Raw genomic sequence first — 21,708 nt, 5'->3', positions numbered from 1 at the left:
CTCAATTCCTTAGGTATACTTTTGTTTTTTTTTTTTTTTTTTTTTTTTTTTTTTTTTTGCTGTGTAGTTCAGGCGAACTATGTAGCCCAGGCTTGCCTCAAACTCCTGGCGATCCTTCTGCTTCAGCCTCCAAAGTGCCCTCAAAGTATACATTTTATAAACAAGCTTGGAATGTAGGTAATTTTATGTGAAAAATTGTAAGTCAATATAGTGACATGAAGAATGAATCCACTGTCTGTGGGAACAGAGAATACACAGCTGAAACTATGTCTTTATGTCTTATGTTCTTTTCTAAGCAGAACAGCCAGTAATTTCAAGAGCACAAGGCCAAGCAGGTCATAAGACCCAAATTCCAATACTAGTTCCACTTAATACAAGAATATGCATACTTCATTTCTCTGTATCTCAAGTTTCTCATCCATGAAATAAAGACAGCATTCCCTTCTACTTCACAGGGTTATTCTGAAGCCCACAAATATAACCAAAGGGAAGGCACATGAAATCTGTGTTTATCACAGCAAGAAAGCCCCTACAAGCCGGGTGTGGTGATTCATGCCTGTAATTTCAGCACTCAGGAGGCTGAGGCAGGTGGATACAATGAGTGCAAGGCCAGCCTGGGCTATGCGTGAGTTCAGAGCCAGCCTGAATTACAAAGTGAGAGCCTGTCTCAAAATACAAAACAAAACAAAAATGCCCCTACAAGTGCTATATATAGCACTTTATGAAATTAGATAAACTATCTCCACAAACCTTCCCTAAAGTCTGCAGTCAACTATTAAAAATGTCAATTAATTTAGCACTCCCAAAACAGCTATGTGCCTCAGCTACCTAGATTACTGGATAGATGTGCATTTGTTTGAAAGGGACACATCCCAGTATGATCATCTTTATTAAGTACAGATTATCCCTCCATCCCTCAGGCTGCCAAACAGAATGAGTTTCCTTTATTTCTATAAATATAAACTGTTCAGCTATAGAACATATTTTCTGACTAAACTTGGAGGATATCAACACACTCCCACTTAAGATATGATTTTATTGCTGTTACTTCTCGATCATAGAAGTTGGAACAAGTGAGCAATTCTAAAATTCTCACTTTAACTGCTGTATGTTTTACAACAAAAGACAGCTGAACTTACTTTAGGCACAGAAAATCTTTGCAGCTGGGTCCATGTGATACTGGCTAAAAACATCATCTCGCCAAACAGACCAAGGAGTAAATTATTCCTTTGAACTCCTTTGAGGGGAAATGAAGCCTGTATTTATCTTGACAGGTGGTGGTGAAGTCAAGTATAGATTTAGCATTTACAACTACTAGTGAGGAAAGCTCTTGGCATAGTACATAAAAGAAAGTGTCAATTAAAATGAAAAGCTGCTCCTTGCCAGAAACACCCATTCACACTTGGGCTGCTACTAGAACATTAATACTGGAGAGCCGTATGAGCTCAAATCACTGAAGAATAAATTTACAGCTGTTAAAACTGGGCTCATTTAATAATAACAAAGATGGAAGGAAGTTAAAAAAATATTGCAGGCCCATCACTAACGATTTATAGGTAGGAAACTGAGGCCTAGGAAAGTAGAGTGTTCACTGGTATTACGGTGCTAACAAGTAGAACTCCAAAAGCTCTTCTGAATCCAAAGACAGTGATCCTTCTAGAGACATTAAACCTACCATCAGCCACCATACACAAGAAAGTCAAAGTCAGTTTCCCATTCTTCCCAGCAATTCCCAAATTCCTGGTTAATTTTTAGATATGCCATCTCTATTATGAATATTTCACAAAACCATCTTCAGGGCCGGGGATTTAGCTCAGTGGTTCCGCTGCCTGCAAGCACAAGGACCCAAGTGTGATCACTGGTACCAAAAACAAACAAACAAACAAAACCATCTTTAAACTAAGATATAAAGGTCCCAGAACAGAATGAGAGATTAGCAGTTACAAAAATATAACTTTACATTCCTCTGTTAAAGGAATAATTTCCCATTCATAGCTTTAGAAGGCAGAGACCATAAGGTACCTCCCTAGTACAGCATGATTAAGAGACAGTGATAACAATAAATCACATGTAAATTAGGCTGTTTCATATAAATCTGATGACAGCTTTTTCTTTTACAAAATACAGTACAATTGACACAAAAGGACAAATACTGTATTGATTCGACATACATGAGGTACAGTACTTAAAACACTCAAAATTCATAGAGAAAGAAAGGGTGATGGGTACCAGGAGTTGGGAGGAAGGAAGAGGGAAACAGGGAGTTAGTGTTTAATACATACAGAGAGTCAAATCAGGAAGATAGTTCTGCAGATGGATGGTGGTGACAGTTGTGCAGAAGTGTGAATGTACTTCATTCCACTGAATTATATACTTACATGATTCAAATGTAAGTTTGATATTATGTATACTTTACAATTTTTTAAAAAGGAAAAAATATAATTGGAAGTGTTTTATGTTTTCTATAAAAGAACAATGAAATAAAGCACAATAATTCTGTTTTAAGAGCAATATAAAAGACACATATACTTGAAACCATTTCTACTCTGATAAATACAACTTACATGTCCCCAAATAGTCCAAATCAGAATGTTACACTGCAACTCCAAGATGAGACAACAGCATTCAACCCAACTCTACTTGGAGATAAGCCGTAGACCAAAGTGTGCTGGCCATGCTGGGTGGAGAAGGTGGTGAAGGGTGAAGAGCTCTTACCTCCCACTGCCCTCTCTACCCGGCACAGCCCCCGGAGCACAGATTCCAGCAGGACTTCGGTGTTGGGCCAGGGACTGCAAGTGTGCCAGAATCTCTGGTGGTCCTGCTCGGTAAAGCCGGAGGACGTTTCTGTGAGGTCAAACATATTGGAAGCTGCAGAAGGGAACTTTTCTGCCATTTGGCTATGAAAAAGTAAGCACCAGTATGAATAGAAAATAAAGAAATAGTTGAAATATAAAACAAAGCAAATGATCTTTTCACCTTGTCAACAAATGTTAAGAGTAATTTATAGTTCAACTTCATTTCAGGTCTTCAAATAACTCTGGGGGAAGTGATGCTGTGAAAAGACCACCAGCTACAATGAATACATTTGTTGCTGTCACAGGATATTACCTTTTAGCGGTGCAATGTAATCTTGTGAATCAATCATAAGAACATCACAATGCATCTTCACATATATTCCTATTTAATCAGAACCACAGTTGAAAGGAACAATTTAGTCCATGTTTAGACAATACATGAGGGATATAAGACTGAAAGTGACCTTGGCAAGACCGCAGGAGTAGGCTGAAGCAAGGAAAGACCAGCACTCCAAATAACTCAATGAAGACTCACAGGGCTTTCAATTCCTGTATCCTACATAAGCAGGGATAAAAAACAACTAGTAATTTCTTTTATCTATTGGGAATCACTCTTATACATATATAAGTCTCTTAGTTATATTTGGAGAACTCAAAGAACACTGGGGTGGTAGGAGGGGGTATGCAGAGTATAGGAGAAGATAAACTAAGATGTACAAAATTTAGGATTTCCAGCTATCAAAATTACAGCTTAGTGAATGCTAACACACTCGGATAGTGTTTCTCAGCAGTATATTAGCACTCATTGATATTTTATTATTTCTGCTACCTTGTGATCACCACTAGATTTCAGGAAAACATTGCTATTGGGCATAAAGAGACTAACATTCTCTGTCACAGGACTTTCATCTATCTTTTATTTGGTGTGCCTATCTTTCAATATTCATTGTATAAATAAATACTGTGAAATAAAAATGTTTGGATATCCCAAGTTTCTTATTTTGCTTTTGTATAAAAACTACTTTGTCTAAAATGTAAGACTATACCAAATAGTCCTACTAGTTTTTCTAGTGAAAGGCACTTAACTTAGTCACATACAAAAAGCATTTCTTGGGGGCTGGGGATTTAGTTCAGCGGTTTGGTGGCCTGCCTCGCAAGCGCAAGGACCCGAGTTCGATCCCCAGTACCAAAAAAAAAAAAAAAACAAACAAAAAGCATTTCTTGCCAGACACAGCCATACACTTGTGTAATCCCAGCTACTTGGGAGGCTGAAGCCAGATGATCAAAGTTCAAGATCACGCTGAGCAACTTAGCAAGACCTTGTCTCAAAATACAAAAAGGACTGGAGATGTAGTTCAGCAGCAGCACCCTCTGGGTTCTATAGCTGTACCATGCATACATGCATGCACACACACATACTCACATGAAAAAGAAACAAAAAAGCATTTATTGGCAAATTTTAAAAACTTGATTATCCACTAGTGATTTTGAGATTATGTGGGTGTACTGTAGATAGTATTTGTGTTGATTTTTAATATTAGGTCTTATGCAGTGCCCAAATGTTGGTCCAGGTTGGCTACAGAAAAATCGCCTAAGGAGTTTATTTAAAAGTATGTATTCCCAGGATCTGGCTCAGATATTACTAGAGTTTAGCAAGGAGATCTGTACAGATTAATCATGAACTCTAGACATCTGCTGCTGTATAACCCCTTATTTCTGAGAAGACCTAGACCTGACACAGTATTAGGAAAAAAAAAAGTCCTGCACTGATTTCTTCTAAAATAAGTTGTTCTCAGCAGAAGTAACTCATAAAATATAATGAGAAAATTGTGTGGCGGGGGGGCAGATTTTAAAATCTAAACAAAGAAAAAGGAACACCCTAAAAGTTAAGTTTCACCTTAAGGAACACCCTGAAAGTGCCTCGAAAAACTTTGTGCCCTCTGATAGTTGGCAGCAAACCAACTTTTAATTTCAGGTCTCTAGGCAACTTTTTTTTTTTATTGTGCTTATTGGAAGCAATATAACAAAATATGATGGTTATAAAGTTATGCGAAGAACTGTGCCTGTCCAAGTGAGATCTACTAAAGTCTGAAATAGTACTACCATAGTGGTGGTACTGGCTAAGATACTTTTGTTCTTTTCTTTTTTTAAGAAAAAGGGTCTCGCTCTAGTTCAAGCTGGCCTTGAACACATGATGTAGCCCAGAATGAGTTCGTTCTCATGGCGATTTCCTGCCTTGGCCTCGAGTACAAGGATTACAGGTGTGTGCCATCAGGCCTGAAGTTACCTTTGTTCGTGAAATCAGTATTATTATGAAAAGTAAAGATTCCTCAAACCACAACACTGAAAAAAGTAGTGCTACTTTAGTTTGATTACAGGACAGCTTTTCTTTAACATCCAGAAGGAGAAAATAATCAAAGGCATGTTTTTAATTGGGAGACTGACTTTACCTTATGTAACTGCAATACAGCAAGGACTTCTGCAAAAGGAAATTCTAGAACTATGTTATACATAGTAAGCAAATGGATAAATATATTAACTAACTGGTCAGGTCAAGCAAACAAATTCAAAGTGAAGTCACAGCTACAAATTGGAGAGTAGTGGCCAGGTCATGCAATAGGATAAGCAAATGAATTAGAAAAACCAGCAGTTTTTTTTTTTTTTCTAAAAAATAGTCTAATATGCATATATAACACATACGAATGCAAATAAGAATTTTAAAAAGTTTTTTAAAAATGTGATCCAACTATCCTATGACTGCAGCACCTTATTTAAAAGAAAAACAAAAAACATCAGAGCCAGGGATCTAGTTCAGTGGTTCCGCCACCTGCCTTGCAAGCACAAGGACCCAAGTTCGGTCCCCAGTACCAAAAAAAAAAAAAATAAATAAATAAATCCATCAAAGAAAATAATGAAATGATATACCGAACTATAGATTTAGAATTCAAATTGTTCAAGATGAAGATATTTACCTCAATATCCACTTGTGAATAGCTATTAATGGTTCACACCAGGAGGTGAAATCTATCATAAGGCTGAATTTATAAGATTAGGGAAGACTGCCCATTAGAAAGAATATACCCTCTTTGCTCAAGGTTTTATTTAAGAGATTTGGCTATCAATAAAATAAAAGGCTATTATTGCAATCCTTCCTGCTAGGTTCTATTTACCATTCTTTATTTTCATTTAACTTTTAATTTTCTTAATTGTGCTGACTCCTTAGATGATCAGAGGTATGGCCATCTAAATTCAGAAACATCATTCATCAAAAATCTCCAGCATTCTCCAGGGAAAACATGCAATGCAGCTTTTAGCTTCCTTGAGTACAAATATCAATCTTTTTTCTCCAGGCTAATAAATGTGATGTTTCATCCCCACATTCTCTGCTATAAGAAAAGATCTTTCATTTCAAAACACTCTTTACTAATGTGAAAGCCTAGTTGATTATCAAACTCACCTTTTCAGAGGTAAAGATTACAAGCCCACCAGCCAAGAATCAACCTTTTCAGATAAGTCTAGGTGATTTTCTTAAGTCATATTTGAAAACCACTGACTTAGACTGCCTCCCTTCTGTCCTCAATGTATATGCACTTAGGTAAATTACTTGGGATGGTAGGGTAAGTGTAATCTTCACGTCAACAGAGAACAAGTATAAATGGTATAGAGACAAAAAAGTAGAAAATTATGCTTTCATTAACCGAAGGGCTAAAAAAATGTGGGGGGCACATCAGATAGACACATTCTAATGAAAATACAAAATGCAATTCCAAGTAAAATTATCTTTGGATTATCTATTACTTTAGATTATCAAAAACATTCTATTAAACCCACTGTACAGCAATACTATGAAAACAGTATTTCATCCGTTCTTATTTCCAGATGATCTTATATTACAGAATACAATTAAGGAAAAATATACTCAAAATTACTAAGACCTAACAAGCCCTATGCACATTATGGGCATTAAGTCAACCATCAGTTGATGCTGATAATTTCCTTTCTTCTAGGTCAAGTTTTCCTACCTACAAAGATAGCTATGATTTTCAAAAGAAGAGTAAAAGTTAAAATAACAACCAACAAAGGCACGAAACTGCTGTGGCTTGCTTTCTGAAGCAGCTTTGATGATCATCAATCTTTTTTCCCCCAACAAGTAGACGGTCACATCAAAAGGTGAAATAAGTCCAATCCCCCAAAAACTGGACCCCAAAAGGCACAGTTCAAACTAGTGATTTAAAACGCTCCAAATGCATTCTCTTCATTTGCCTTTTCCCAGTGGTTCATCAATATTTAATGACATTTGCTGTACATTGCTCAAAGGCCCTGCAGGTGGAAGTGAATACAACGCTCCACACAAGCAAAATGTAAACCTGGAAGACAAATTATAACTGCATTTCACTTGTACAAGACAGGACATAAAGCCCTCCACCATGGTCCAGATTCAATAATACTACTACACTAAGGGAACCCTTCTATCTAAACAAACCCATTCTCAGACAATGGCAAAGCACACTCAGCAGAGGCAAAAACAAACACAAAAACAAATAAAAGATAGTATTTCCAGAAATTACTGGTTACAAAGAGGAGAAAACCTGGACTCTTTACTCACCATTTTAATACTGCTGCCAACTATAACATTAAAATCTGTACACATGACAAAATGGAAAAAAGTTCCAAAATGCAATAATTTTGGTAAAAGAATGTACTGACTAAGGATTACTACAGTTAACATTGCTATAGTAAAAACAACGGCAAACGGGGATTTGGCACCACATTTACAAAATAAAAGCATGCACTATTAATATACTTCAGATGTCTCCCGACAAAAAAAGCCATGAAGATGGAAAACAAGGGGCACACTGTACTGAGACAAACAAGCAAGAATCCAAGTGGTTAATTTAGTAGTAATGTAGCAGCAAAGTCATTGGTTCTGTTTGGAATTTAGCAATTTGTATTTCTAACTTACAGATGCCCTGGTGTGTCTTTATCCAAGAAGCTGACTTCATCATACTACATCAGCATTTATCGAGGAATTTGGTAATTAGCATAAACAATGTTAACCTCAACCATAAGCTTAAAAGAAAGCTAAAATCTTACTGTAGAACTCTTCAATGGAAATACCACTCAGAAAACCATCATGGTATTTTGAGCAGGAAAGCAACATAATTTCATTTAAAAAGCTATATTTGTTAGCCCTAATAAATGAAAAGAATTTTAAGTATGAGAATATTACATTCTGGACCATACCAAGAGTTAAAAACAAAGAGTTCCTACTAAGAGGAATCTTTTTCAGATGATCTAGTCACATCATGTGCATAGTTAAGACTGTGTTTAATAAAGATTCTTTTGCAAATAAAGAAATAAAATTTAGTAGTTATTCTTCTCTTGATGAAAAAAAACTTTAGAAATGAATTGGTGATTTGTTAAGAAGGAAAAAAAAAAGTAAGCTACGTATTGAAGTTCTGGAATGCAGCACCTCAATTTCTTATCTGCCCTAAAAATTATAAAATCCAAGTGATGTCTTGATGATCAATCACACTTTACAGTTGTTCAGATTCCAATGTCTGACTTTAGCATCTTATGTCAATTAAAGTTCCCTAATGCAGAAGATTGTGCTAAAAAGTGCTAAGGTTCTGCGTGCTGTTGCCATTCCCTGGTCCCGTCATGCTTGCAGCTGCCCCACAAGGCAGCAAAAGATGTCTGGTCTCAACACTCCACACTGTAGTAACTAGAAAAGAAGAATATTCTTAATCAGAAAAGGTCTAACAAGCCATGAGACAACACTATAGCACTATAAATAAATTTTTTTGAAATTTTACCTTTTATTAACATCCCCTTTCTTCAATAAAGTCCACATTCCTTTAAGTTGTTTTTAATGATGACATCTGTAACAGCATCAAAAACAAACTGCACATTCTTGGTGTCTGTGGCACAGGTGAAGTGAGTATAGATCTCCTTGGTATCTTTCCTTCTGTTCAAATCTTCAAACTGGCACTGAATGTAAGCAGCTGCCTCTTCATATGTATTAGAACCTAAAACAAATACCCAACATTGTCAGTTCAAATTGTGGCAACAGGTGCCTCAACTCATCTAAGACCATCAGAATTTCCTTATGAAGAAAAGGAACATAACACAATTGAATTTGGTGGAATTCTACATTTCTGTAATCATTAGTTTTTTTCTCTAATCATTAAATCCTGCATGAGCAGACTCCCACTGTAACTAAAATAAAATCACAATATATAGCAACTAAAGAAAATAAGTTTCTATTTTCCCTTTAACTGGTATTTTTTCAGCTGAAAAAAATCTAGAAAGTATAAAGAAAACTGGTGAAGTAGGAGGGTGCATTTTTATGTAATATAATTGTTTAAAAGGTCAGAGAGAGCCTGTACTCTTCATAATGATCCTGAAAGCAATTCAAAAGGCCAAGTCATTCTTCTTGAAATAATTCCTCCGTTTTAACGATGCTTAAAATTAAAACCGTAAGGCAATAATTTAAATAACAAAAAGCAAATTAACAGATGCAAATGGAGGGAGAGGCAAATATATAAGGGGTGATAAAAAATAATAGTTTCAATTTTTAATTGTAGTAAAAAGACATATTACCATTAATCTCCAAAAAAACTCTCCTTTGCTTCCTATAAGACACTCATGAAAGGACTTCCAGAACTGCTTCAGAAATGGCAAGGATAGGATAAGTGTGTGTGAAGCAAGGATGAGAATTTTGAGGACATTAATGGCAATGTATCTTTTACTTTAATAATTTTTAAAATTTAAATGTATACCATATTTTTCAATCACATGTTATATATCTTAAAAGAATGAATTTTATGGTTTGTGAATAGTATCTCAATAAAGCTTTCTTTCTAAAAGGGGTGAGGTAGAGGCAGAGGCCAAAGGAAGCTGCTGTCTTTTTTTTTTTTTTTTTTCTTTTTTGGTACCAGGGATCAAACTCAGGACCTTATGCTTGTGAAGCAGGGGGCAGCACCACTGAGCTAAATCCCTAGCCCTAAGCTGTTTTCAACAACATTTTTATTTAACACTCAATCATCTGCCTTTTATACCATATCTTGAGGAAAGAGATTATAGTTACAGTAGTTTTAGAAATCGGCTGCAAAGCCAAGAAAATTCAACAAAGACAACATATACAAGTATTCCAGTAAACCAGACTATTTTCAATGACATCAAGCACAGCAGAAAATACCAACCACTAAGTGTATAAAGAAAACTAGATAACAAAGAAGAGCTTATGAAGGAAAGGAATATTAAACAAAATATTTAAAGAACTGCAGATAGACAGTTTTGTGAGTGCTCAAAGGAGGTTTCTTAAAATCTGTAGGAAAACCTCTGTAAATTAAAAGGAGATGATTGAATTTTACCTGGTAAAAACAGATACTGATGCCTGGTAAATCTGGACAGTGAGAGTCCTTAAGTGTAGGAATGAAATCAATAGAAAACAGAACTGGAAGTTCACAACAACCTAAGGATGTATTTAAGTGTCTTTGCTTTGTGTGAAAACTCTCTGGTGTTCCTTCAACATTAATGTCAGCTCAGGCTGGGGATTTAGCTCAGTGGTTCCAATGCCTGCCTCGCAAACACAAAGGCCCAAGTTCAATTATATACACACACACACACACACACACACACACACACACACACACATATATACACATATTTATATATTAATGTCAGCTTTTTTAATTAAGATCTCTTTCTCCATCTTAAAACTTGGCTACTTGCTATAAACTCATCCAATTCTAAACTCCTTCTCTTCTTCACTCAGAACAGGTAACATTTCCATGAAATGTTTTCCTAAGAAAACAGAGGCCATGGAGTTTAAACTACCTCTCAACTTTTTAGTCTACCACCTACCACCTAGTTTTAAGCTACTAATACCTATACTCTGGTCTTAAGAGGTATCTTTCTTCCTCTTCAAAAATCAATAACCCTACCTAAACTTCTTAAATTACTATGAGAAATTACTTTAATATATATTTAACCTTTTTTTTTTTTTTGGTACCGGGGATCAAACTTGGGACCTTGGCGCTTGTGAGGCAGGTGGTGGAACCACTGAGCTAAATCCCCAGCCCTATATTTAACCATTTTAAAGTATACAATTTGGTAGCATTTGGTGTATTCATAAAGTTAGGCAACCACTAACTCTTTGATTTCAAAACTTTTTTTACAATTCCAGAAAAACAAATTGGTCCCCATTAAGTAATCACCCCCATTCTGTCCACATCCCCTCCCCTGGTAACTACCAATATACTTTCTATCTACATGGATTTGACTATTTCAGATATAGTATATAAAAGGAATCACAATACATGACCTTTATATCTGGCTTTTTTACTTACAATATTTTTGAGGTTCATCCAGGTTGGAGCATCTCTCACTACTTTGTTCTTTTACATAGCTAAATAATATTCACTGTACATATATATATGCCACAATGCATTTATCCATTCATCTTATATACTCTTTCTTCTTTTCCCATCCACTTACAAATCTTCCTCCATCTATTACCTTTGCTTTTTATAAATGTTGTTATAGGATCTTACCTATAAGCCTATAAGCATTCTTAAATCTCTCTTTCCCCTTTATTCCACTCTACTCAAAGGTCATCTCCACATGAATCATGCAAAACCAAAGGTAGATGGATGAACATCACTGAAGCACTGACCTAGGATATGTACCTCCAATAAAATCTTTCATGACCCATTACCTGTATATTCTGGATAACAGATAGTTAATGGACTTCTCTTTATTTTTTCTTCAAAAAGGTCTTTCTTGTTAAGGAAGAGAATGATTGAAGTGTCTGTAAACCATTTGTTGTTACAAATGCTGTCAAACAGTTTCATGCTTTCATGCATTCGGTTCTGAAAAACAAAACATGACAGATCAGTAGCAAAAAGTAAAAGTGGATTAATTTAATGAAAATGAAATAAACAGATTTGAAAACAATGAATGGCATTCAAAAAAATAAGTCAGAAATTAATAATACAAAGCAGTTGGTCCTGATTTTTGTAATTCTGTGGGGTTTTAAATAGGGCTGGCTAAAAAAGGACTTAATGTTACCCACATACACAAAAAACAGCTAACACATCTCTTCAAGAGCAATAGGGCCTGGAACAATCAGTTTTGAAAATCTAATCTAAATGATAAGGGGAAAAACTAAGGACATCAAGTTTTGTTTAATGAGCAAATGGATGCACTCAGTCTTCCTAGGAGTTATTTTCAATTTCCTGGCTGATTCAAAAGGCTTTTACCCAGAAGTTTCCACATACCATTTCCTCATCCTCAGCTAAAACAAGGTCATAATCACTGAGGGCCACACAGAAGATAATTGCTGTCACTCCCTCAAAACAGTGAATCCATTTTTTTCGTTCTGATCTTTGGCCACCTACATCAAACATCCTAGGTAAAGAGAAAAAAAACACAAGCTCAGCAATGTCATATTTACAGCTCTTCCTAACTAATGACTAGGAAATTTCCCATTATTATATATTCAGAACCTCACTTATAATAGAAAAGACAAACAAGAAGTAGAAAATTATAATTAACTGCAATTAAAAGACAAAAATGAAAAAATAAAATTTAGGAATGATCGAGTTTCTCATTTTAGATAGTTCAGCCTCCTCTCTAACAAAACTTGTATTGGATGTGCCAAAAGTCAGCAGCATAAGCACTGAAACTAACTCAAGGAAGGAGGGAAAACAAAAAATGAGCTGTATAACACAGAGCATTATAATAACAACTAATATTTACTGTTTATCACGGTGCCAGGCACTACTCTAGACATCTCAGATACATTAACACACCCTCCTAACACTCTCATAAGTACTATTATTATCTCCATGTTATAGTTGAAGAAGGGTCAGGGATTTAGCTCAGTGGTTCCACTGCCTGCTTCACAAGCACAAGGACACGAGTTCGAGCCCCAATACTTAAAAAAAAAAAGATATTCTACATATAGTTTAAGAAATTAAGGCATGGGTATGTTAAATAATTTGCCCAAGACACACTACTAACAAATGAGGACTGGAGGTAAGAATCCGGCACTCTAACTCCAGCACCCATATTCTTATCCACAGCACCACTGTGCCTCTCAGAATGATTTGCTTCTAAATCCCTAGCTTGCATTCTGCTTCCTGACTTCTTACTGATTCCCAAATTTTTCCCATATGTTAAGGAAAAATACTTCAGAAATTATGAAAAAGTATGTAAAGATATATTTTACAGCAAAACTCAGAGAACTCATTTTAAAAATCCTTAACCAATAATCAACTCCTAGTCTTACTTAAATCTAATTAATTATAAACCTTAATAACACTTAACACTTTATGTTCCACTCCAGATTAGTTTCACTCCACTACTTTCTTCTAATGTGCTGAACAACTGTCAATAGCATCTTCATCTACTTCCTATAATGAAAGGGACACCTAGATAGCTGTCTTTTAGCTGATAGTTGGGAATCTGATGAGGCATGCATGTGGTTATTCTTAAGATAGATATTTAATGCTAATGATAAAGTTTCAAAAGCTAAACTCTGCTATATTGGTTTAGTGTATCAGATCTACAGTGATTAGGAGCTTAGTTTATTATCTAAATTATTATTTCTGGGTGACTATTTTCTCCCAGAGATTAAGAGAAACAAGATATAGCTGGTGATTTCTCAATGTGTGCTTGAAAGGAAATATTCATCTTATCTCTTCATGACCCAACTCTTCCTTTTAGTTGTTCTTATACAGTTCTTTTCAACTTCTGGTCAGGTGGACACTTGGAAAGATGCAAATACAGGGTCATATTACAGGTTTTTGGTAAGATTTCACCTTGGAAATCTTTCAAGAGAAGACACATCAGTATACCAAATAGGTCCAGTAACTCCATTTTCTTTTATAAAGTCCATAAAGCTGGCAGAACTCTATGAAGTTCCAAGGTGGGCCTTCAGTACATATTAACATTTACAGTATCATTCACTGACAGATCAACATTTTATAAACATTACCTCATAACTGAGAGGCAAGTAAGCAATTACATAATGACTTGCATATGGTAGAGGCTCAATAAATGTTTGAATAAATGGATAAGTGGTTTTGCCTAGAGAAAAGAGGGAAAAGGAAGAAGTGATAGCACTTCATTACAAGGTATCTACATGCAAATAATAAACTGGGTGCTTTGATTTGGCTACAGATCTCAGCATAAAGACAAGATTTACCTTAAAAAAAGACCAATCTATGACAACATCAACAAAAAAGTGTCCCTCATTAGATAATCACAAAATAAATGAATCACTAATTTTATAGTACACAGTAGGAGACATCTCATTCCTATGGTTTTACAGGATAATCCATGCGGTCTTGGTTGCACTTGTTAAATTCATCCATATCAAACAAAAGCAGGGAGTCTATCTAAAAACATTCAGCTAAACTGCTATTATCCTGCACTAAGTTTTAAACTTGGTTTTGTGAATTAAGATTTCAAGATCTCAACTAGTACCTAGTAAAATGTAAATCATGTGTAGATTTCCCAAGACCTAGGGATTGACTGTTTTTAGAGAAAAGAAACCTGAGAAGATCTGAGGTAGCAGTAACCTTTGTGTACAATAACAATATGATATTCTATACAAAGCATAATGAAATAAATAAAAAGTACATCCTGTATTGAAGGGAAAAAATTTAATCTCAAAGGTCACAAAAACAGAAAATGGAAGCCAAACACAAAGTTCCAGTATTTATAAACTCCTGTTAACACAGAGATGAGCTCTGGCATTAGCATTACCAATGCTATGGGAAAATTCTTTGTTTTAGAAAACTAAAATTTTCTCTCTATAAACCAATCACTGGGAGGGGCTGAGGGAGGGGAGGTGGGGGTGAAGGGAGGGCAGGGACAAGGGGAAAAAATGAGAACCAAGACTTGTCATGTAGAGGTAAACAACAATGAATGTAAATGTACTGTATCCCTAAAATGTACCAATAAACTCAATTAAAGCTGAAAAAAAAAATACCAATCACTGCTTATGTCTTCACACTGCACCGAAATATCCTCTAACCTCAAACCCATTTTCCATTCTGCATTATACTAAGAACTTAGATGTACACAACGCCATGCACTAATTAATCCAATGGCCATGCCAACACCAGCTTTATGCCATTAAACTAAACCAATAACAAAGAAGTGACAGTTAAGAAAGTATTGGTATTTTAATATCAAAAAAGCAGCCCGGTGTGGGGGCACACGCCTGTAATCCCAGTACTCGGGAGGCTGAGGCAGGAGAATCACTGTAAGTTTGAGACCAGCCTGGACTACATAGTGAGTTCCAGGTCAGTCTCAACTACATAGTGAGACCCTGTTTCAAAAAAACCAAAGGGGGAAAAAAAAAAACAAAAAGCAGACAATAGCACATGACTAAGCAAAAGCCAATTTTCTATCCATTTAGTATTACTGCTATCCTTCTAAACAATTATTCAACACTTATTTTCACACCTAACAAAAAAGCTGAAAAGAATAAAAATAAAACCACAAACTGGTAATGTTTAATTCTATTGGTAAGTGAGCTACAATTTAATTTCCTCCAAATACACACAAATATTTGACATTATTTACAGAAAAAAGATGCTCCCCAATCAGTTAAAACACTCAGATAATGCCTAATGAATATGTTAAGTTCCTATGCCAAAGAATCTTGCCTAGAGAAATTTTACCCTGGTTAGGAGATGCTAACTAAAGGGTTTTGTGTTACGCACATCTGGCCAAAAGGCTAATGACTTACTTGAAGTATAGGTCTTTGAAGGTAAAATGTGTTTCCACAATGCCAGTGGTCTTCACTCTTGTCCGAAGAACGTCTTGCTGAGTTGGAATGTAGTTGGTTTGTGATATTCTATCCAAATCATTTAGGTAACTAAATAAAATATACATTTGTTTTTAACCTGGTAAAGCCAATTATGTGCACAGCAAGTCAACAAACTAGTTCCTTGTCAAAAGATTCTATCGACAGATTGAATCTTGTCAATAGATTCTGAATTTGTCACTAATGAGGCAGAACAAAGCCAGATCTTCAGTGTTATAGAATGATTATGAAAAAAAGTGTCCACACAGGACAATTAAAATATGTTCTATATGTACTAATAAACGTAGTCTTAATTCTGTAAAATTACATTGTGAAGGCCAATTAAAAAAAACATGACAATGTCATTATTAGTCCTCAGACACTCAAGCCTAATAGCTCATTTGCTGTTTAACCACTTGACAGAACATTAGATAATTATATTTGAATTACCTAAATTAAGAAGAGAATTAGACTCAAAAAGAATGAATAGTTTCTGTTTTCATTCAGGAATCAGGATTGGAAATTGTGTTCTTAGGTTTGTTTTTGCAGTGTTAGGGATCTAATCCAGAGCCTTGCACATGATAGGTAAGAGCTCTAACACTTAGCTACTCAGCTCTGTTTTTGAAACCTAATCCATAAACAAACTATAAACAAAATTTAATTTGTTCAGTGGAATAATTAAAAGACTGCTTTAGAGTTAAATTCTTCACTAATTCCAGACTAGAAAACTGAAGAACAGGTGGCACCAATATAAATGATTCATTAAAGATCTACAAAACCAAATATTATCATTAATGTTAAAAAATAAGGCCCACAGGAATAATTGTTGGGGAGGGAGGGGACACAACTCTATGAATCACATGTAGTTAAACAATTCTGAGCTTACTGAATGTATGATTTTTAAAAATGCTATAAAAATATATTTTTGATGACCACTGGGAAAACTGTCCAAGTGACCAAAATCTGTAACTAAAAAATGTTATTTTAGGTTGGTAAAAATCCTGAAACATTTTCAAAGTTATTTTCACTGAAAGATTAAGTAATCTTATCAATTATCTATTTCTTTTTTTATAACAAGTAATGATACAATGAGGATGGAAGAAGTAGGAAAATAATATTGGAGAAAATACTTAAACATTTAAAAGCTCTTTCATCTAATACAAAAAGGAATACAAGTAACAAGTGCTTATCTTCACCCCCAGTACAATGGAAAAGTCATAAATAAATATATATATAAGGGATCAAAATAAGATCTCATGTAATAGATAAAGTTATTAATTACTAATTCTCTAAAACTAAAGAGAATTTCCTTGACAAACATGCTTTTCTTCATTCTATGACTCAACATTCTCTCTCTATAGTGTCTACTATTATAAGCTAGCAAAACATTTGTAAGTGGTCACTAGTACTAGAGAAATCCACAGTGCAGCCCACATGCAGAGTTGGCTGCATAAAAAGGGTGTCATAATTTTAATTTCCCTCTCTAGATGGCTCTCAGTGCCAAACCGTGATACAGATGGAGCTTACTGAGTTGGAAGAGATCCAGGACCTAGCTATACTAGATGTTTCTCCTCACTTTATTATATGTGCGGCTGAAACAAGCATAGCCTCAATTTTAAACATATCATGGAGCTAATTTTTTGGTGCCAAACCTCTAATTTACATTCCAAGAGGGAACATTTTTCTACAAGTCATATAAATAACCAAAGCCCCTATCATTCTAAACTAAAACAATCTTTATAAAGGATGCTCTAGAGTTCTAAGCGTTTCTATCACTTAAACATTTCCTTAAGGATGGGTGCTGAACTCTCTCTAGGGTCATCCAGTTATTTTCTGTTATAGTTTCAAAGAAAAAATACTTACTATGATGCAGAGTCATTGAGCTGATATTCCCTGGATCTGCTAAAGCATGCCTGCACCCCACCATCTCGCCATAACCGTTTAATCACTCCTGCTAGTTCTGAAGTCATGATTCCTTCTTCAGCACTGCCAGCTAAAACAAATAACTGCCGAGCATCATCCTGAAGAAAGCAGTTAAAAGAAAAAGACATATATATGATTCTCCGTTTCTTTAAGAACTAAAGAGAGGCTCCACACACACATGCACACTAATCATACCGTAGTTTTAAAAAGGTGTTACAGAGACCCTTCCAGGCAGAGCACTATGACAGAATTTACACTTCTTTCCCTTTTCATTCCCCACAGTTCTAAGTCCAGAACTGAGCTGAAAAGTGATTTTGCTGCTCTCTATTTCTCCATACAACACCACCATTCTCAGAAAAGATCTTTTCAGACTGGCTCATAAATATCTATCCAAAACATGTTCCCATTCTGTTAAAGGATGCCTACAATAAAAATAGAAGTAAATGGACTAGTACATAAGAGGTAAAATCTAAACATGTCAGAGGAGGTAAAACATAATTAAGTTTAAAGGAAAAGTTAAAGCTCAGACAGCAGAACAGGAAGAAGAGGGGACTGAGGCACTTAAGAAGCCTTTGGAAGTCTAATGAGAAAAATAAATTCCTCAAGGAAAAAGTCAGTCTGTATATTTCTCCCAAAGGAATAATGCTCTAAGAAAGTAGGAAAAGGCAGCAAGAAGAAAAGGAGGAAACAAGAGAGAGATGTGATCAAAATGTCATGAGTCACAGACACAGTTCTGTAAGTAGTATCATTTTAAAGCCTAATATTCGTGAGAGGAAGAGAGGTCAGAGAACAGCTTTTAGAATTTTCATTGTTTTGCTTTATTGTATCTACTCCTACTTGTCAATTTAAAGATAAATACAGTTCTCAAGGAATGATTTCCCCAACCTAATCTAGTATAACCTCAAGTAATTCCAAGTAACTACAAAAACAAAAGATATTTTAAAAAGCACACACACCTACATACTGTGTAAAGAAAAGGGAAAAGGAATAATCATCTGTATTTTAAGTAGACATCAAGACAAAATAAACTAACAAGCAAAAGGCATTTCAGGCCACAGAAGAAATCACAACCAAAATCTCCTAAAACTTGTACATTAACAAGAATTTGTGCATCTACCTAACCAAAACAAAATACCCACCACACATTCAAATTAATTTTGCCAAACTCCAGATCTTCAGTCTTATAGCTTTTGCTTTGCAATACTCCCTCTTTAAGATCCTGCCCTGTGTACTTACTTAGGCTAAACCTTCTCTAAAAATCTTTATCTAAGATCTATATTCCCTCCCCTTCTCTCTTTTCAAAGTTATTCCACTCTCTTCTCCCACTCCCCATTTTTTTAACAAAAAATTTTAACAAAGGAACAAATAATTGAAAAAAGTTTTAAGCATTACACAAACTGCCAAACAGTGAGCAAGTCCTTCAAAAACCATGGTACTCTATACTGCTTTACCTAACATCTGAAGATTTTATAATCTCTTGGTTCTGAAATCTGATCTATACTCACATAGGTATTGAAATAACCTCATTAAAGATTACTTTCTTTAAAAGCATAATATTCTAATTTTAGAAACTTCAACATAGAGGGAGTATTGCTACATATTTTTGCTGTCTTGGCCCTGTAAATATTTTTTTAGGAGGAAACACTTTTTTTCCCTTAGCACTTAATCTCTTTCAGTAACATACCCTTGCTTGCTTCCCCACAATAAATTCTCTCTGTAAGTCTATAAAAAAGCCCCTCTTCACAATGAACTTCATACTTCCATCCTTAAACAGATATGAACAAGGAACCTGTCCCACACTCAACTCTAATCTTTCCCATTCACTTCCTAACCAATCACACAAAAAAATAAACTGAAAATATAAATATGAAATCTTACCTACAAAGAGAAAAAGAAAATTTTAAAATTACATAGAAATGTAGATTAGAGGGCTGGGGATTTAGCTCAGGGGTTCTGCCGCCTGCCTCACAAGCACAAGGACCCAAGTTTGATTCCCAATATCAAAAACAAACAAAAAAGAAAAAGAAATGATTAGAATAGGTAGATACTGGAAAGCTAAATGAGGAGAAATTTAGGAGAGGGATTAACAACATCAACTGCATCCAGTAATGAAAGTATCAGAACACAAAGATTACTGACAACACGTCTGGTAAAGGACAAAAATGAAAGGGAAAAATAAAGGAGAGACAGCAAGAAAAAAATACTACAAAAAAAAAAAAAACTGAGAAACTAAGAGTAGTAAGTAACATGGATAAAAAGCCAACTAAAAAGAGGAAGAAAATAAAGACAGTATTACTGACCAATTGTCAAACACAACAAATACAAGAGAAAGTCAAGGGACAGGGAGCACACTAGGCCCCAAGTTCAATTCCCAGCACTAACCCTGCCCCAAAAAAGCCTCTAAATTACATAAGTCGGTAAACCTTTTTATAAAAATTCAAAAGTCACACTGATATATTTCCCATTTTCTTTTGTGCTACTATTCCCTCCCATTATTTTACAACCGTTAATCTAGCTCCCCTTTCCTTACACCACTTCTAAGATATTTCCTAGCCTAATATCATCCAACTATGACTACCCTTTTAGTATTTTTGCCTTCAATTTCCTGCTTATTTACTGAATACTAATTTGCATTTGATAAGTTATATATCTTAAGAGTTCTTCCTAAGCTAACTTAAATCATCTCCTCTTATTTTTCCATGGTACCTAATATGACACACTAAACACAGCTGGTGACTCCCAAAGTTCTCAAAAATAATTCTAAACTTCCAAGCTTTTTCTTGAAATTTAAATTCTTTTTTTTTTATTTGGTACCAGGAATCGAGCTCAGATCCTTGCACTTGCAAGGCAGGCAGCAGAACCGCTGAGCTAAATCCCCAGCCCTTTTTTAAAAAAATTATTATTATTGTTATATATATATTTTTTTTGAAAATTAGAATGTGCACAGATTTCTTTTTTGTTTGTTTGTTTGTTTGTTTGGTTTGGTTTTTGTTTTTTTGGTACCGGGGATTGAACTTCGGTCCTTGTGCTTGCAAAGCAGGTGGTGGAACCGCTGAGCTAAATCCCTGGCCTTTTTCTTAAAATTTAACTGATGATAATATAAAAGATCTTCTGCCTTCATTTTGACCCTCTCTCCAGTGGTTTCAAGCACCCTAATTTACAAACTAGAACTTCAATGTCTCTAAGTGATATTATAATTAATCAATGCAACTTTAAAAATGTGGTTGGTATGTGTAGGGCACTAAAAAATTATAGCAGGATGCAGTGTAATCCAATTCTATAGCATATGGTCCAATGTAATATAGGGATATAATACTCTTGAATTCCTGAAAAATCTCCTCTATAATTTGGACTTAGTATTCACATCCTTACAGAGTTTCTGCTTGGAGATTGGTTTTTTACTTAATCTCTGTATCTTGGAAAAAACTGATACATATCATGTCAACATTTCTTTTAGGTTATTTTAATTTACTATTACTATTATTATTACTATTATAAAGTCAGTGGTGCTATAAAAGCAAATTAATTTAACATTCATCACAGAAACTTACAATATATCCACAGAATCCTATTTCCAAGACTCTTCTTACAATGGTAATCTAATACCGTATCTTCTACAGCACACTGCCAACACTTCTCAGATAAGCACACTGTACTTTGGTATAACTTATCTTGCTGCTTACATTCATTTCCCTAAAACATGATACAAACTGCTTAACTTAACTGTATCTACTAATAAAATCAAAGTGGACAGGAAATGAGAAATACATACTGCTCTGGCAGCTTCCCCAAAATCGATCTTTAGCCGTCCCATGGCTCTTATGATTGCAATGATGGACTGTATAGTATTGCTGTAGACAACTACTTTATATTGTTTACATTCTTCCTCTGAATAGCCATCTTCATGAATGATTCTTTAAAAAGAAGAAAACCACAAGTCAATACCACAGACCTAAAAAATAAAAATATACGATACACTTTTCACACATTAGGAGGAAATGTAAGCTTATAAAAAGTCACGTTCCAGGTGGGCATGGTGACACACGCCTGTAATCCTACCACTCGGGGAGGCTGAGGCAGGAGGATCACCATGAGTTCAAGGCCAGCCTGAAATACATAGTGAGTTTAAGGCCAGCCAGAACCACGTATCAAGACCCTGTCTCA

General features: G+C 35.2%; 2 protein-coding genes across 2 annotated transcripts in view; one reads left to right on the top strand and one right to left on the bottom strand.

The window, feature by feature from the left end:
- Positions 1 to 3,705, top strand: part of Gnat2 (G protein subunit alpha transducin 2) — a 12,823-nt gene extending 9,118 nt beyond the window's left edge. Inside the window, exon 9 of the mRNA XM_033758196.1 lies at positions 3,024 to 3,705. The gene's annotated coding sequence lies outside the window, so the exon portion shown is untranslated. The remainder of the gene's footprint in view (positions 1 to 3,023) is intronic.
- A 3,354-nt stretch (positions 3,706 to 7,059) lies between these two features.
- The window catches only part of Gnai3 (G protein subunit alpha i3), a 35,109-nt gene continuing 20,460 nt past the window's right edge, over positions 7,060 to 21,708 (bottom strand). The window contains exons 3-9 of the mRNA XM_010605986.3: positions 21,317 to 21,458; positions 17,485 to 17,642; positions 15,565 to 15,693; positions 12,080 to 12,209; positions 11,518 to 11,671; positions 8,612 to 8,824; positions 7,060 to 8,520 (exon numbers count right to left, since the gene is read on the bottom strand). Coding sequence (XP_010604288.1) covers positions 8,634 to 8,824; positions 11,518 to 11,671; positions 12,080 to 12,209; positions 15,565 to 15,693; positions 17,485 to 17,642; positions 21,317 to 21,458 — 904 coding nt within the window. The 3' untranslated portion in view covers positions 7,060 to 8,520; positions 8,612 to 8,633. The remainder of the gene's footprint in view (positions 8,521 to 8,611; positions 8,825 to 11,517; positions 11,672 to 12,079; positions 12,210 to 15,564; positions 15,694 to 17,484; positions 17,643 to 21,316; positions 21,459 to 21,708) is intronic.

The sequence above is a fragment of the Fukomys damarensis genome, unplaced genomic scaffold (assembly GCF_012274545.1).
Source record: "Fukomys damarensis isolate Sample0158 unplaced genomic scaffold, DMR_v1.0_HiC HiC_scaffold_33, whole genome shotgun sequence".
Taxonomy (NCBI): Eukaryota; Metazoa; Chordata; class Mammalia; order Rodentia; family Bathyergidae; genus Fukomys; species Fukomys damarensis.
The sequence above is the reverse complement of the archived record's forward strand: the minus strand, read 5'-3'. Positions and strand labels throughout refer to the sequence as shown.